The sequence below is a fragment of the Diabrotica undecimpunctata genome, chromosome 5 (assembly GCF_040954645.1).
Source record: "Diabrotica undecimpunctata isolate CICGRU chromosome 5, icDiaUnde3, whole genome shotgun sequence".
NCBI classification, from domain to species: Eukaryota; Metazoa; Arthropoda; class Insecta; order Coleoptera; family Chrysomelidae; genus Diabrotica; species Diabrotica undecimpunctata.
Genome location: NC_092807.1, coordinates 144,358,503 through 144,377,526, shown reverse-complemented (window position 1 = coordinate 144,377,526; position 19,024 = coordinate 144,358,503). Strand labels below are relative to the sequence as shown.

Sequence of the window (19,024 nt, the reverse complement as noted above, 5' to 3'; positions counted from 1 at the left end):
ATTTAAATTGAGTATGAGATCTCGTTGGAAATGGGAGAGGATAACTAGTACAATGATGGAAAAAACAAGCATAACGGACTTTCGGTTTCTCTCTCTGCATTTCTCTATTGATATTGTAACACAACAAAAGATGAAGAGTGTTTGGGGCACACAAAATGAACGAGGCCGCTCACGAACAGTCGGGGGAGACGTGGAGGTGGTTATAAAAGAGATATAAAATTGTCCATTAAATTATATCCCAACGTACATTGTCTATAACTTTTTATTCTAATTAATGATTGATCGATTTTCATTACCTACTTTCCGAAATATGTACCTTTATTAACTAACATTATTACAGTGTATAATCAATAAAATGGATCATTTTAAGGCCAAAAATGACAAATGCATGTACTGAATAGTATTTAATAGAAACAAAATATTGTAGGTACAGCATGAGATTGTTTATAAAGAATTTTTTAGATGGTAAGAATCATTCAGTGCAGAACGACAGATTTAAAAAATAATTTTTGGTGTTGGTTTGGTTTAAAAAATTGACATCATACCGAAAGGCAAGAGAAAACTTTAGAAATGTAAATCTCGAAAAGAGACGAGAAAACTAAAATATATAAAAATAAATTAAACATCACTTAAAATTTGTTCCCTATGAAGATAGCCTCCAATGAATTTGACAACGAAATATTGGTGTTTGGCAGTGTTGAAATTTACATTACAAATGAAACATATATCATCAAAAGCAATAAGATATTTAAAAATGAATACTTTAGAAATACCAAAAAAGAAAAGGTAAATGGTTTTAAAAGTAAATAGTAAAGTGTCAGTATAAATTATAAAGTTAAAAATACATCTGTTACAATCTGGCAACTGGTCTTTCGAGGGTTCTGACTCTATTGCCAAATCTATCCGTTAACCTATCAAAGGGCAATTGCCAAAAACATTTTATGATAATTAACTGCAATTAATATCAAAACAAATAAATATTAATTCATTCGTGTTTTATATAAATTATAAAATTGCAGAATCCATAAAATAATATAATAAAAACGTACTTTTTAAATTTAAAAGCTTTCTCTCTTTGTATTTGAAGCATATATCATATACATTCTAAGGACATGGCAACACTGCCAATGCAATTTTTCGTTCTGTGAACTTAATTGATATCTAATTTAAGGCTATCTTCACCTGGACGAAATGTGAAAAATGTCCGCTTTTAACTTAGGAGTTTTTTGTTGCTCCTTTAATACATTTATATTGCATTTTTTCTTTTCTTTTTTTACTCTTATAATTTCACATAATTCTGTTTTCAACAAAGCTACATAAATGGTGAAGAATCTCTTGATTATACTGGACAAAATAATCATACTCTCGATAAAATTTAGATTACCTACCAAAAACCGCATTTTTTTCATTATAATATTCTTAGATTAATGAATAATCTAAGTCAATTATTATTATTATTATTTTTAGCTACTAAAAAGAAGAATAAATCAGCTGATCTAAAATGACAGTGACAGTCAGTATTTTGTATTGTTGGTCAACTGGAAGAAAGTGTTAAGTTAAAATGGCTTCTGCAAATTATGAAACTACAGAGGGAAATATAAAACAACCAAACATATACGATACCATGTAAAAAAGTACAATTAATCGTGAAAATTCAAAATATTATTCATAATTTTAATATAATTTCCTAGTGTTTGGTAAGTAAAACCAATTATAAATGTAAACAGTAGCAGTAGCTGTGATTGGCCTTCTTTTAATGTAGTACTCTCTTGTACATTACGAAAACATAATAGTGTTGTTGCATAATATTTTGAGTTGGGACTAATGAAACATATATAAAATTTTTGCCCAATAAAGTAGATTTTTCAATTGTTAAATTTCACTTATAAATTAATAATAAAAATAAAATAAACTGTTTAGTGATGTCTCTTAGATATAAACGTAGGTTTTTACAAACATTGAAAAGTCTTAAAGAAAACTGTTTGCCTTGATCCCTATTTATATTGAGTAGAGAATTTCCAAGTATATTAATAACCAATATGCTCTTTAAGATGTGACTATCTATTCCTCAAGAAATTAAATACCTACTTATTTCCTGATTTTCACCATTATTCTGCAACACTTTTAAACTAAACATGTATTTAGTTTTAATTCAGTCTATGAGACATGCATGATTCCATTTGTGTTATAAAGTATTTTTTTTGTCCTATACATTCACATTGATTAGTGAACATTTGGAGCAATATTTACCAAATTCATACCTGTGAGTTTTAAAGATCTGACACAACTCACTAAATCAATTACAAAAAGAAAAACCAATACGGATAACCAATCAGTGTTGCAGTGTATTATGGTCAAAAAAGATGAGCCATTTCCACTGTTCTATAAAGAAACACTAAATGAAGATTTTTTACTTTTCACAAATTAATATCAGAAAGGGAACAAACAGAAGGGAAGACCAACATTGTTGAAAAACCTTCAACTGGATTGCCTGTACACAACACCTCGACCAGTCATGGGAGCCAAAAAACGGGATATGTGTGATTTACTACCATAGGTACATTCCTCCAGTCAACCATTCTTATTTTAGAAATCTTATATCATCTGATGAAGTCAATGACGAAGCTGGAACACTTTTAAACTAAACATGTATTTAGTTTTAATTCAGTCTATGAGACATGCATGATTCCATTTGTGTTATAAAGTATTTTTTTGTCCTATACATTCACATTGATTAGTGAACATTTGGAGCAATATTTACCAAATTCATACCTGTGAGTTTTAAGGAACTATTGTTAGAATTCTTTGTAGAAGAAACAAATATTATAAAAAATGTTAATTTGCTGTTAGATAAATGCAAGTCATGTTTTTTGTGCTTCAATTCAGCACACAACATCACAAAATATTTATTTGGTCAGTGTTATAAATCACTCTGCCTGTAATACTCTAAACTAATGTGCTCTCATTTTATAAGTAATACATAAGTTTAGGGGTTGTTGCTGGTTTTATCCTTACAGATATTTCTGTGTTGTGGTTTAGGGCATGTTATTAGTTTATTTTAAATGAAAATACATTGTAACCTAATTATATTTTTCACATTTAGTATACTCCAAATCAATTTGAAATAAATGTGCTTAAATATGACCCAAAATTTAGCATATAACCAGTTTTTTTTATTTTTAATAAACTCTAACTTCTTATAAACTTATATTTTTAGAATTAGACACATAACTTTATTGTTAATACACATCTAGTATAACATATAAGAAATTTCTTGTAATTTCGTTTTTTATGGCTTTCTAAATCTAGCAGTCTGATAGACTATAGCTCACTGTTTGTGAAATTTTTATCCTTAACCCTTTTGATATATATATATATATATATATATATATATTTTCATCAAATCTTACCTTTAGATAAATGTGCAAATTTCTGAAGAATACAACAGACTGAGTTAAATTGTCTATTTATCAATTTTAAGACTCTTTAACTTAGCTCTAGAAAGAAATTTTCTCAGATCTTTAGGTAAATAATAAATGTATAGCAGTATAGATCTTTTAAAATATCATCTTGTACCTACAACTGCAAAACTTCATTATTAAGATTAATTTCATTACCTGGGTTACCCTGGTTACTAGGTATAAGCCATACATTTTAACAAATTAGAGATAAGTAGATAAAATTATTTTAAATTCTTTTAAAAGGACTGTTTGTAGATGATTTATCCACAAATATCCCCTAGTAAAGTATCTTATCATTAATAACATTTATTAGAGTTTGGTGATATCATATTCTTTGAAGAACTTTTTCATTTTTGGTTCTGGTATGTTGTATGTGACAAATTCCTTTTCAAAATCAATTAAAAACATGTATACAGGTTTTATTACTTTCCAACACTGTTAAAGGAGTTTTTCCATAGAAAAAAGTGTTTTTCTAGTTCTGAGGCATCTTCTAAACTCAAACTGCTCTTCACAATTATTTCCACACATTTATTAACCAAAGTACTTGTTTATTGACATACCGACCACTTACAGAACATGGAACTCAGATAAATTGTGCATTTAGAGCATCTTTAAGGCATCTTATTTTGCCAAGCTTGTCATCTTTTGAAGAGTTCACATTATGTGTAACATGAAGAAAACAAAAAATATCCAAAAATCAGTTTCTTGGCAAAGTGGGAGGAGGCTCTAAATATTTTAGATTAATTGGGCATATCTAAAACCCTTCATACCAAAGAATCATCCTGTATATATCACAAGGGTACTTGTAGGAGAGATATCTGTCAATTGGAGGGAAGAAGAAAACTGTTTGCTAATTTTATACTTTTAATGGAAAACATATGTATATGTTTATTCAATTGAAACCCATCTTTGCTCAGTTAGCTTTGGAAATAATTGTTATCACTCAACTGTCATCCTGCAATGTTAGTTATGTGTCACACTGATCAGTTCATATCATTTGTTTTTGACTGCAATTTTAAGTATTGTAATTTAAAAATGGCGTTTGTTGTTAACAATCCGTCCAAATTGGAAGAAATGATGGTGAAAATTTAAGAGTGGAAGAGAGGAGACGAATGATAAGCTGTGACCAGGTGCATTGAGTACTGCATCAACACACAGGAATGTGTGGAAGGCTTGATTAGAGAAAAAAACTGTCGAATTTAAATCAGATTAATTTTATAAAATGTATAATGAAACTCCAGCAACAATAGGACAAAAACGTTCAGGGACACTCTCATGTGGCCATTCTTCTGCACGACAATTTTGCCAAAGTAGCGAAAGAAAATCTACAACGAAATAAATGGAGAACATTGGATCATCCACCCTGTAGTCCCGATTTATCGCCTTGTCATTTTTACATCGTTGGGCTGCTGGAAAAGGCGTTAGAAGGTAATCGTTTTCAGTTTGATGAATAACCACAAAATGCTGTAAAAGAACCCTAAAAGAGCAATAGCCACAGGAATTCTTTAAACATGGTATACATCGGTAGATAAAACAGTGGGATATGTGCCTTAATTGTGGTGGTAATTATTTGTGGATATATTTGTCAATAATTTCTTTCTGAATTGAACAAGCGTCGTATATGAATCCATACACATCTTCAGTTCTAATCTAAAATTTAACCACCAGTTAGAAGAATGGAATAAACGCCAAAATATGGCGAAACGACTTTTTAACAAAAATATACCTTTAAAGGCAAGACCTGTCTGTCCGCGCTAATTAGGGAATAAAGACTGTATAAGTTACGGAGATATTCCATCACGAAATGTGCGACAGTTTTAAGAAGGAAATAAATCACGGAATTATTTCTTTCTTCAAACTTACGGTTGAATCTGTTTGTCACGTGTTTTTTGGCGGCCTACGGCGACAAGCTGTAACTAGTGGCGATGAAAATAATATTCAGTTGCTGTTGACATCTACGTAAGTTTTATTCTTGTTTTGTTTGTTGATATTTTTAACAGAAAAATGTCTAGTTCTAGTGATACTAATAGCAGTGAGGACAGTAACATTAATATTTTATGCAATTTGGCGACGGTACGGAAGAGAAAACGGGATGTACGAAATAAACATTTATATAAACACGAGGCACAAAAATTACATCGTTTACGCGGTGAAACCTATACTTGTTCAACTACAGGGCGTATTATACCGGCAAAATAAAGTACTCTTAGTGAGTGTACATGTAAAAAACGGCGCACACAGAAGTTTAGTTTAGAAGAAAAGCAAACGATTCTACAAAATGTGTACAGTGAACGTCCAAAAAACGAACAGGATACTTTTCTTTAGTTATTTGAAGACGATCCAAAATGAAATTCCCAAAAGGCGTGACAATACTTTTTGTTATTTTATCCAAATAAATTCTGCAAAGGTTGAGGTATGCAGGAAAGCTTCTATGCTATAAAAAATAAAGCAATTTTTCGACTGACCTCTCTTATTGTCGAAGGAAAATTACCGGTGGATCACCGTGGTATTCATTTAAATCGTGGCAACAATTTAGACAACAATGTAGTTCTTGCGATCGATCATCAGATTCGATCATTTCCGTTAAAAAAATCACATTACAGCACCAGATTAATTAAATATTTGGATGCTAACCTCAATGTGAAGATAATGCATAAACTCTTTTGCAAAAAGTATCCCGAACATGCCCGAACATCGTTAAATACGCGAAAATACTATAATGATACCCATGGCTACAGATTGGGAAGACCACAGGTTGACGTTTGTTCAATTTGTGAAGAACTTGAGGCTAAAATAACAAGTCAAACGCTGAATGAAAACACCAAGCTTGTAGCAGTTGCAGAAAAGATTGTACATCTGAGACGAGCTAAAAAGTTTTACCTGAAGCAGCAAGAAGTGTTGAGATTATATCAAGAGAAGGAAAATGTCGGAGCTATTGTTTTCGACTACATGCAAAACCTTCCTCTTCCAAAAATACCAGTGCAGGAAATATTCTATCTCAGGAAACTATGGCTTTACGTGTTTTATGTCCACGATTTGAAAACAAATTGTACAGATTTTTACACGTACCATGAAGAAGAAGCTAAAAGAGGACCTGATGATGTATGTAGCTTAATTTGGAAGACAATCCAGAATATGGATCCTGCTATAAACGAACTTCACATGTTTAATGACGCTTGCGGAGGACAGAATAGAAACAATACCCTGATACGGTTCATGCTCATCTTGGTTTCGACTGGGCGGTTCGATAAACTGTATCAGTACTTTCCTTTGCGTGGACATTCGTTTTTACAGTGCGATCGAAATTTCGGAACAGCAAAAAGACTTATTAGAAGAACGATTTACGTACCAGAGGAATACAATCTAATGATCTCTACTGCCAAAATAAGAGGATTTTCGGTAACAACAATCACCTCAGACGATATATTCGACTTTATAATTACCTAAAAAAAATTTTACAAAAAAACTTGTAAGTCGGTGAACAAAACGTCTACATTTATGATATCCAAATATAGATATTTAGAGTATTCTTCTTCCCATAAAGGCTATGTAACAGTTTCAGAACAAATAGATGGTTTTCTGAAACAGAGGTTTCTACTTCAAAAAATGGGGTGATCAGTGCATACCAGAGCATACAGGTCAAAAATACCAGTAAATGAGAAAAAGATGGAAGACGTTCGGAAAATAATTCCCTAATATTCCAGAAGATAAAAAAGAATTTTACGAAAACATCCTTACATGGCCAACTACTGCATCAGATAATATCATTTAGGAAGAAGGGTAGTTTATGGAAATGATTTTTTTTTGTATTTGTTAATTTTTATTAATAAGCTTTTTCATACAATTTTGTGTCTTTATTCATGTCAAAAAAGGAGTAGAAAGGTTGTCAGAAAGGAATAAATCCAAGATTTTCTTTATCGTTTTTCTAGATAACGAAAATCACTGGATGGTTTTTATTCAATCCAAATTAACTTATATAAATTGTATTTTATAGTAGATGTCATTATTAAATAAGAAACAATTAAATAGAACGAATAAACAGTTTTTATTGATTTCCCAAAAATCTACTTTTTGTAACTGGTGGTTCAGCAAGACAACTGTACAAATTAAAAAGTAAAAATAAAAAATCAGTGTTGCAATTTTATATTTTGTTTTATATACCTATCAAAATTTACTTTAACTAAAAGAAAGTTATAAATTACTACATTATTTTTATTTTATCTTCACAGGGTACAATAAATTACAAAAAAAATTGGAAACAGTTTACTGTTAATCGACCAAATTACACTATTACATTTTATAAAGTATAGTAAATGTATTTTTAATCGATAAATGTCAAGGATAATTAGGAGAAACTCGTATAATCAGAATTAACGATTTAAAATATTATAAACGTATACAAATTTATATCGGGGTAATGGATTCTGTTTAAATCGTTATGTTCGACAGAAATTAATAATTCGCCACTCTTATTTCTGTTCCTGTCAGGTGTAATACTCAGGCAGCGACTTGTCTGCCACAAGAATGTATGTAACAATATTAAAAAATCAGCAATTCTAAGATAACAGGTTTTCTGTATCATAAGGCACCCATAGAACTTTTGTAAATCGAAAATATATGCACGCAATCCTCTAAAATTAATCGAAAATCATTGGTGTAGTTGTGAAAATATGAGAAGAGCGCAACATAGTCCTATGTTGCGCACATCCGACTTTGTTTTACAGAATAACACGGTCCTATGTAGTATATACAAACCACAGTAACTGTTTATCCATGCGAAGAGAATTAAATGCGACTGAACTGGAAAATAAAGACGCTGCAATATGTAAAAAATAATAGTGGTTGAAAAAAATGTATCCAATATTAGGCGACTCGCCTCTACAGTCCTGTTTTATGCAAACATTTGGCCTAAATGACAAGGAAAACTGTGTTCTATAGGTTTTTAAGAAGAAAAATTAGATGTTCACGACATAAGTGACACTACAATTAGCTTTACTTTCGATTTTCTTAAAACGTAAGTTTACAATATTTCTGCCAGGGCGACTAGATATATAAATGCCTTGGTGGCGTACTGGTAAAAGTAACCCAAATTTAATAACAATTACTAAGCGATGGATTGTGCGGATTGTATTATCTCGTAGAGGCGGTAGACAACGTTATTCATCTCAAGAATATTTAAGGTCGCTCTTAGAAAATGGTTTACAAATTTCAAGTGACGTCACCCACAAATATTTCGTACTTTGAGCTTAGCAATGCTTACAATGTTGCTACAAATAATTACTTAAATACATTATATAATATTTCAGGTGCTACTACTTGGAAAAGTTGTTTTATCAAAATGGCGACGATGATGTATCCAAGTTTAACAAAATCTCAGAGTATGAGAACCAAACGAAAGTCTGCTGTAGAGCTTTTAGCGGAGAGTAAGCCGTTTTATGTGAAATCTGAAGTTGTAAGAGATACCACACAGGTTCTTCCTTTAAGGCCTAATTCTAATACAAGTACTTACGGTACATATACCCGCAGTAAATCCGTTAATGTGGCTGGCCACGGCTCAAACTATCGACCTACAACTCTTCCGCCTTGTAAGTTATATTTGTTTTATGTATTTTTAATGTAATGTAATGTAATAGGTAATCTATTCGTATAATTATAGTTTTACAATTAATTGTATTGTATTAATTGACTAATCGTGGATCGTTTTTGAAAAACGTATTTATAAGTTTGATTATTACCTATTTATATTCACCCTATAATAGGATTATGTACCGGATTATGTCAGCCATCGCCCTGGCCCATATTCGCAAAGTCAAATATAGAGTATCCAAACAAAAATATTTTGGAAGGATTTATGAAGGCTAATATTTGAATATCCTGCGTCGTCAATATCGCCTGTCATTTTTCTGTTCAAACAGTCTTGTTTATGTGGATGCAAACTGCTTTATGTTTTAGTAAAGTACTCATTCGAAATAGTAGACGGGTGCCATTTTGTAAAATTATTTTAAATGGGTTCGTATGCTAAGTCATACCATTTGAAAGCGTTTGTGCTACTCAGTAGGATCTTAAATTTTTGAAAATTCTGCCGCGCCACTTCAAAATAGCGACTATTATTAGAAATTAGAAATAGTTAAATTTTCAATGGCGACTGTGTAAAGCAAATATGGCGACCGCCCCTAATAATTTAATATTTTTCAGCTTATATTGAAATCTCTCAAACATATTTATTTATTTTTCTATATTCTGATAGATTTCATTTCATTTTCAACACAACATTTTTCTTAAATAACAATATCCACAAGGAAAAAGTTAATATCCTGTAGTTAATCATATATCACAAAAAATTTTATTAAAAATTATCGGGCTAAATCACAGGAACTATTTGGTCCGAAAACGTTCTGTTCAGTGCTACTACTAGGTATACATAAATAACTACAATCTATCTAATTACAAACAATAAACATTATGTATAATTTATGTACAATATACCAAATCAATTTTAATTGAACTTCTTTCTAATCCTATTTTTAAATATCCGTGGAAGATATATACAAAAATAGATAAAATAAGTTTTAAAATTTCTCTAAATAGTTTGCAATTTAACAAAGTTTTTAAGAATATTTCAACTGTTTTAGATATGGCCGTATCTCCATCAAGATCTCTTCCTCCATTAACACACCGTCGTTCTTTACATTCAACAGCGAATACCGATTTATTACAAAATCGGTTACGTCAATTACTTGTGTGTGACAGTGCTGAAGAATTGCGAGTTGACCAGATGGCGCCTCTTAGCCCACCGGCAGAATACGCACAACGATGTCACAAAAGCCTTCCCGATTTGCACTGCCGTGAACCCAGCTCGAATAAAAGTAGCAACAAAAGTCTATCGAATAGGGATAGCGGAGGATCCAGTGGACATTATACTCAGAGAAGTGAACCGCCACCGCCACCTCGACAGGTTGTGTATCAATTCTTGTCAATAGTTTCAATAGACTAAAATAACTTGATATACATATTAATATTTCCGAATCCATTTTATTGTTGCTTCTTAAAAGACAGAGAAGATTATTTTTCACGTTGGGAACGGCTATGAATAACTGTTCTGATGAGACTTATTAAGTCGAAATACGTATGATATCAACAGATACATAGACGCTTTGTACGTGAAATCAAATCTTTGCTGTCTTTTTCATTAATATTTCCTTTCACATCACTATACTGTAGGATATATCAGATCGTCTTATTCTTGTGGTGCATATGCGTACGATGTTGGCGATCATCATGGCAATTTTGACTTTGTTGAAATAGTCCTACGGTCATCATACTGAACCAAGTTCTTAGGTCATATATATATATATATATATATATATATATATATATATATATATATATATATATATATATATATATATATATATATATATATATATATATATATATATATATATATATATATATATGTATATATTCTACTGTTTCTCATACCAAACACTCTCTTCTTCTTCATGTGTCATCTCCTCTAAGAAGGTTGGCAACCATCATGCCAATTCGCACTTTCGATACCGCTGCTCTAAAGAGGTCAGCAGAAATGCAGTTAAACCAAGCTCTCAAATTGTTTAACCAGGAGATGTGTCTTCTTCCCCGACTCCTTCTACCCTGTATTCTTCCTTGTATTATTAATTGCAGCAAGTTATAACGCTCGCCCCTCATGACATGTTCCAGATATTGCAGTTTTCTGACTTTAATTGTATCTTGTAATACTCTCTTCTCAATATCAATTGAAGTAAATCATATCTCTAATTATTTCTCATAAAATGTCCCAAGTACTCTAATTTCTGCTTTTATTGTGACAACTACTTCGTTCTTTTCCCTTTTGCAGAATTTACAAATTTCCCATTCGATGTACCTATGAGATCCACAGTATTCGTCTATAGCACCATATCTCGAAAGCCCTTAACTCCTTTATAAATACCTCTGACAGAGTCCAAGATTCCACCCCATAAAACAAATCCAAAATGACCATACCGAGATATGCCATCAAAACCTTTAAAAAAACGAAAAGTCACTAGGGAAAGATAACATTCATACTGAAATGTTAAGATTAGTGAAACCCGAACGTGATTCGTCCGCCTGGTCCGCTTAGTTGTCTGAACTAATTCTACGAAATATAACGTATTATTAAATTATATTATCGTCAAATATAACGGTATATTCAATTAAAATTGTAGTTCTACTAATCTCCAATACATATAGTAGATAATACACAATGTTGTAGAATGCACACATATATTACCTTACTTTGTTTGTTCTTATGCCAGTTGTAGTAATTAACACATTCCTTATAGGAAGTTCGACGTGATTCCGGTTCAAGCACGCAGCACAGCGGCGGTAGCTCGTACTATTGTTGCCAAGAAGCAGAATGTAGAGCGGCACGACATGCATATCCTCCCCAATTGTCCCCTGGATTACCCCAACCACCAGCTACCTTTAAACGTCAAAAATGTTTGCGCTACAAACGAGATCGGCCTATTTTAAGGTCGAAATCGGATATTAGCGATCGCTACCGAAGATCTTCCGAACCCCCACAACTTCAGCACTTTTTCGAACATCTGGGACTTTCTGGAGATACCTACGAAGAAATGTTGACTCGCAGGTACAGTAAAAGATTTTTGTTGGTCAATTGAGTATTTTTTTAAATATGTATTTATGGAAGTATACATTATATTATTTGATAACATTATAACAAAAATTGTAACGCCATTTTCGTCAAAAAATTAATAATAAGTAGCTACTCCTTGATTTTCTATACACTCAGTTACTCTAGGGGGCATTGATCGAATTAAGAGGTCTATATCATATTGCGGAATACTCATACAGGTTCTTCTTATGGCATGCCACAGTTCTTCTAAGTTTTGCTGGAGGACGTGGTAATCGATTTAGGTTTCGTTCTACCATATCTTACACATATACGATGGGTGACAAATCAGCTGATCTTGATGGCCCCTCCAAAGGTTTCAGGGGCAATTAATAAGAACTAGAGGTGATCTGCGTCCCACATAATGCTTGGTTGTCTTGCTGTATGACGTTTAAAAGTCAAGTCTATATTTCGTCTCTCACCTAGTAAACGCCTTACCCTTAGCGCCCATATATATATATATATATATATATATATATATATATATATATATATATATATATATATATATATATATATATATATTGATAAAAAACTCAAACGAGAGTTTAAAACAGTTACTGGACATTGTCGTTTAAGAAAACATTAAACAAAATAGGTAAGGTGCAAAATGCGAAATAGGCAAAGAGAATGCCAGACGCATCCTGTGCTAATTGATATGGGGCAGTAATTCACTGGTTGACTGAGAATAGAACCAGAAGAGATTCTAAAACTACCAATGAGGAAACTGTTGGCGGCCTTTGTGGAGGCCACAGGACTTATTGGAGTTTAATGGAAAAAACAGTGCCAGAGATAAACGTGCTCACCTGAATTAAAAGAAGAAGGGCGATCGTAAATATGTAACTTGATAAATAAACACAAAAAAACGGGTGTAGCAGTCCAGTGGGACTGCCGGTGGAAGTTACACTTCTATACACGCATTCGCCGTTACAAATTTATTTGGGAGTCAATCTGCACAATCATTACATATGTAATTCTATAGGTAAGACATAGCAGAAAGAGAAACAGAATTAATAACAACTTACTAACAATGAAGGATTGAATCAATATTTTGATGAAAATGTATATTTTTATTTTCATATATGTATGAAAGGAGTTGAATGCAAACATTTTTTTACACACACTCTGCAGTAAAATTCATTGTTTATTTTGTTATTAATATAATAATACAATACAAATTAAACTGCAATATTCATAAGTATTTAAAAATGACAATAATATACATAAAAAAATACACTACAATACAGTGCAACATAATTCCATATAATAATACAATACAAATTAAAATGCAATATCTATAAGTATTTAAAAATGACAATAATGTAATAATATTAATAAAAAAGTCCTCCCCGACTGGGAATCGAACCCCCATCTCCTGCGTGACAGGCGGGGATACTGACTACTATACTACCGAGGACATGACACAAAGGTATTTTAAAATTGACAGTTCTGGATGATACAGTGATTTATTGAGATTATTATTTTGAAATACAAAAGACTAATATAATTATGAACATTTAATAAATAATACAAAACATATCACATAAATAATATTAATAAATATTTTATTATATGTACAATATTATATGTATATATATATCTTTATATAATATATATAATATTAAATTATATATACAAAAGAAACATTTTTATATTCGAGAGAGGAAGAGAGAGAAAATATATCTTCTGTCTCTCTCTTACTCATTATCTTACATATGTAATGATTTCATAGATTCACTCCATACAAATTTCCAACGTGGAGCGCGCGTATAGAAGTATAACTTCAAAAATGTTCGTAACCTTTATATAATTTAATTATTTAAAAGATAATTTAGCATGAACTTAGATATTTCTCGGGGATTTTAGGGTTTCACAAGAAAATCATAACGATGGAAAAATAGAAGAGTATTTTATTGGAGGTCAAACGACAACTCTTTAAAACTAAACTATTTTATATTGTGTATAGTAATCTCTGTCTGTGTATATGTTGTGTATATTAAATAACATAAACACATTTCACTTTCTAGAATTTTCTGTTTGGCGATTAAATCATCGCGCACTCCATGGACGTCACAATCGTAGGGGACATGGTTTGTTACAATGGTATAATACTTACGATATAGCGATTAAGTTTACGCGGTTTTGTAGTCCGAGTGACGATGTAAAGGATTATTTTGATATTAATGTAATATTTTAATCGGAATAAGATACATAAAACGGTAATTTGTTTTTCAGTGATTCTACTGATAGTCCAGTTTTCTTCTCCGACGTATCGACAGTTGACTCAAGCAGACCCATCGATAACGTAGAATATTGCCCTTCTGCTTATAGATCCGGAGATCCCCCATCAATCGTAGAAAGGAACGCACGAATCATCAAATGGCTGTGTAATTGTCGAAAGGTGCAATTGTCTTGAGGTTTGGACGACGGCGACGACTACTATGTTTAACATCGTCGCCGTTTGTTTTTGTTTATATTTTACTGTTTTGTTTGTGGAGTTTTTCTCGAAATAATATTTTAATCAATATAATAATATTTGGGTTTTGTAAGTAATGTTTACCAATCTATAAGTGGTGAACATAATTAACTAATGCATACATTGTAACTGGTAGCGTATCAAACAATATGCTACTTAAATTCTTGTGTTCTCCCGAGAGTTCAGGGTCGTTGCTCAATATCTTGAGTTGTGATCATTCAATAACTATGGGAATATGCTGTAAAGACAGATGAAGAGTGCGGCAACAGTGCGTCGAAGTGCGATGTATTCCTTATTATATAACATATCACCAAGCTTTATAACGTTATTTACAAAAATTATAGATAACTCTACACTTCACATTATAAAATCACTTTCGTATATACAGGTTAGTAACATATTACCAGGTTGAACCAAATATATGTTCCTAAGTAGGACAGCCTGTATACTGTTGCAGATTGAGATTATAATTTCGCTCATACGTCTAATATAAAGTTTTATTACATTATACAGGGTATTTAAATCATTATGGATATTGTATACGAAAGTCGTTCTTATTTCAACATTATAATATCATCATCAGTGGTGCTACAGCTCTAGTTGAGCCTTGACCTTCCCCAGTCTATTTCGCCAGTCGTTTCTGTTCATCGCCAACCGTTGCCAATTAGCCGCGCCGATTTTCCTTGCGTCCTCGTCCACACCGTCCCTCCATCTCAGTCGTGGTCTGCCTCTACTCCTATTTCCCACTGGGACCGATAATAGAGTTCGTCTGGGTGGGTAATTTTCATTTGCTCTTGACACATGTCCAGCCCATCTAAGCCTACCTATTTTTATGAAGGATATTACATCTCTACCATTTACTATTTTTTTATACTTCTCGTACAATTCGAAATTATATCGCCTTCTCCAAATACCATTCTCACAGAATGCGCCCATTATTATTCTTAGTATCTTCCTTTCGAAGACGAGCAGAAGATTTGCGTCTGTTTTGGAGATGGTCCATGTTTCTGGCCCATATGTCAGCACTGGTAGGATGAGTGTTCTATATATTATTAGTTTGGTTTTCTGGCTTAAATTTCTGTTTTTTAGCTGCTTGCTTAGTCCAAAATAACATTTGTTTGCTAGCAGTACCCTCCGTTTTACTTCTTCAGATGTGTCATTATCGTTTGTTATGAGAGAACCCAAATATGTAAACTTATTTACTCCCTCAAAATTATATTGGTCTATACTGAAGTTTTCTTCGGCGTTTCTAGCTCTATCTCTGTTATTTGGAATAGATGCTAACATTTTGGTTTTTTCCTCGTTTATTTTAAGGCCCATATTTTGTGCGGCTGTCAAGAAGGTGGAAGTCATCTCTTTAAGTCCTCGTGTAGTACGTGCGATCAAATCCAGATCGTCAGCGTAAGCCATAATCTGCGTTGATTTATTAAAGATTGTTCCCCTATTGTGTAACTCGGCATCTCTTATAGTCTTTTCTAACGCTATATTAAAGAGAAGGCACGCCAGCGCGTCTCCCTGCCGTAACCCTGCATATGTTTCAAACGCTTGTGACATATCGCCTTGTATTTGGACTCTGCAGATCACTTTACTCATAGTTGTTTTTACGAGCCTTATTAATTTATGGGGAATGTTAAGTTCATTCATGGCTTCGTATAATTTACCTCTTAGGACGCTATCATACGCTGACTTAATGTCCACAAAGAGATGGAACGTGTCAATATTAAATTCATTGGTTTTTTCTAACATTATAATATACCCCACACAGTAATTGTGGCTAAACTTTTACACCTTAGATGCTACTTACTCTGCAAAATATATTATACTATGTGCGACTATGAATATGGGCAAACAATTTTAGAAATTTTCAAATTTTTTATAGTATAATAAATAATTATTAAAAATTTCAATTAAAAATATATTATGGCAAATAGAGAAAACAAATAACTGTTTTTTTATTTTATGATTATTATAAAATTTATTATTTATAATAATATCGGCATATTTGTTGTAAGATTCTCCTACAATTTTTGGAATCATCGGTCAGATCTTGATAATGCTTTAAATCACCACGTTTTAGTTGCATTGCAAGCATATTTAGTTTTTCTTTAAATTATTTCAAAAGTATATATATATATATATATATATATATATATATATATAGAGAGAGAGAGAGAGAGAGACCGTTACTCCAATATAAATTAAGGATCACTCGAAGAGTGGTGGGTTTTTCGGTCAAAAAGTGGATAAAAAGACAGAGAAGGTGGCTACTTCATCTATTTATTTGAAGACGTTTCGCTATCTAATCAGAAAGCATCATCAGTTCATCTAAAAAGAATAATATGAAAAACCAAACATCCATAGGGAGGTTAATACAAACGTATTCCTCAAAAAGACATGCAGTCAATGGTATAAAATGTAAAGAAGCTTAAGACATTAGACATTAAATAGTTAAGTTGTATAAACAATCAATTGAAACTAAGTACAGTTTACAATTTAACACAACCTTAGAACAGCAAAAGAACCATGTGGTTATTATACATGTAATTAAAAAAAAAATATGTAAAAAAAAGTATTTGCCGAGAAACTAATAAGATCACAAGATCATCCTTCCAACAGTAGAATATTATTCTATTATTCCGGCCGAATTCGACTATTCTACTATATTTATACTTTGAGTATTTGCGGGAACCGCATGCGTGGAAACGTTCTGAGCGGGATGGATTGGGGCTGAGGGCCTAGGCCGTTTTTCAATTCCGATGGCTTTACGAATGATTCTCGATTTTAAGGAGCGGATGGGGGCGATGGTTTTTGCTTTTTCGAAATCTATTTTGTGGCCTGTCTAAATATGATGTTAGGCTAGGGCTGAAGTAGTATCGGAATGTTTTACAGATATAGAATGTTCGTTAATACGGTTATGGATTCGTCGTTTTGTCTGTCTAATGTATGTACGTGGGTAACTGGAACCAGGTATCTCGTAGACACCATGGTCTTCATTGGGGATTTGATCTTTTACGGATCTGACGAGATTGGACAACTTGGAGTGAGTAGTGAAGATGATTTTGATTTTTAGAGGGTTAAGAGCTCTACTGATCTTGTCAGTGAGACCTTTAATAAAAGGTAGAAAGATTTTGGGTTGATCAGGCGGCAAGGTTTCTTTTTTGGATGGAAAAGGGTTTAGATGTTTTTAAATATTGCTTTAGGTTTTGTGGTAGCCGTTTTTTAAAAGTGTTTGTCTTATTGAATTGATTTCGGATGATATGTGATTGTTGTCGCTAAGTTTATGGAACGGGAAACAAGAGTGTTGATAACTGAATTGAGTTTGATGATGTGACTGAGCATTGAGATAACGGTTTGTATGAGTGGATTTCCGGTACACGGAATAGGAAAAATGCCGGAGGGAAGGCCTTAAAATGAAAATGATTTTCTATACAATTCACCATAACTTTTGAAATAGGTAACATGTTGGAAGTATGAAATACTGCGAAATAAGCTTAATCTAATTATGAAATAATATGTAGGGTGTCCCATTTAAAATTATGTTTGGTTCATCCAGTAATATTTGGATAATTGTAATATATCTTCGTTATTAATGAATATGTCATACTTTGACGCATTATTTCTACCCCACTGTATATAACAAAATAGGTAAAAATTATATTCGGAAACAAATAAATGTATGTTTCATTAAAATGTTTCATTAAAATGTGCAAATATTTTAACTGTACATTTTTGATGTCAATTTGAAATTGATGATTGGACATAAATTACTTAGAAAAACTATTACTACTTTGTGAGATAGAGATATTTTACTTCAATATTTAAAAATATTGAAGATATACGAATATCGAAGACAGCGCTTACCGACGCATTCTTCGCATATCCTGGACCGAACATGTCACCATCATAAAAACCACAAAATTTTATAAGAAAGAAATTGTGAGTACAATTAAACAAAGACAATTTGGAATATCTAGGCCAAATATGAAGACATTATATTAAAAGACAAAGAAAAATTAAACATTAGGCGGGGGCCAGGCAGGAAAACATACTAGTGCCTCCAAAATCTGCGGAAATAGTTCGGGTACACATCCGTCGAAGTGCCGTAAACAAGACCAGAATGCTAATAGCCAACGTTTGCGGCGGACAGGGCATCGGAAGGGTAAGATTAAAAAATAACTTTTTACCAATGTCTCACTGCCTTCTAAGATTTCTTTATGAGTTTTTGCCTTAAGTTCAAGTAGTTTAAGCACAAATTATAGTGAAAAAGGAGTTTCATGCCATTATCAGAGGCATACTGCAAGGGTACGGTAAACGTTATCTATTTCTATAGTCTATAGCGCTGGTATAATAGAACCCAAGACAATTTAAAAGTTAAAATATTTTATTATTCAACAT

At 32.2% G+C, this 19,024-nt stretch overlaps 1 protein-coding gene across 1 annotated transcript; it reads left to right on the top strand.

Annotated features, from left to right (window-relative positions):
- The first annotated feature begins 1,519 nt into the window (after positions 1-1,519).
- Positions 1,520-18,263, top strand: LOC140441924 (uncharacterized). The gene is made up of 5 exons (XM_072532927.1): positions 1,520-1,697; positions 8,768-9,046; positions 10,094-10,416; positions 11,804-12,111; positions 14,389-18,263. The coding sequence occupies exons 2-5, from the start codon at positions 8,800-8,802 to the stop codon at positions 14,567-14,569; spliced, it is 1,059 nt and encodes a 352-aa protein (XP_072389028.1). The 5' UTR covers positions 1,520-1,697; positions 8,768-8,799; the 3' UTR covers positions 14,570-18,263.
- The last annotated feature ends 761 nt before the right edge of the window (positions 18,264-19,024 follow it).

Coding starts and splice junctions, on each gene's coding strand:
- LOC140441924 (XM_072532927.1), top strand. CDS start 8,800: ATGGCGACGATGATGTATCCAAGTTTAACAAAATCTCAGAGTATGAGA. Junction 9,047..10,093: donor ACCTACAACTCTTCCGCCTT/GTAAGTTATATT, acceptor CAACTGTTTTAG/ATATGGCCGTATCTCCATCA. Junction 12,112..14,388: donor GAAGAAATGTTGACTCGCAG/GTACAGTAAAAG, acceptor TTTGTTTTTCAG/TGATTCTACTGATAGTCCAG.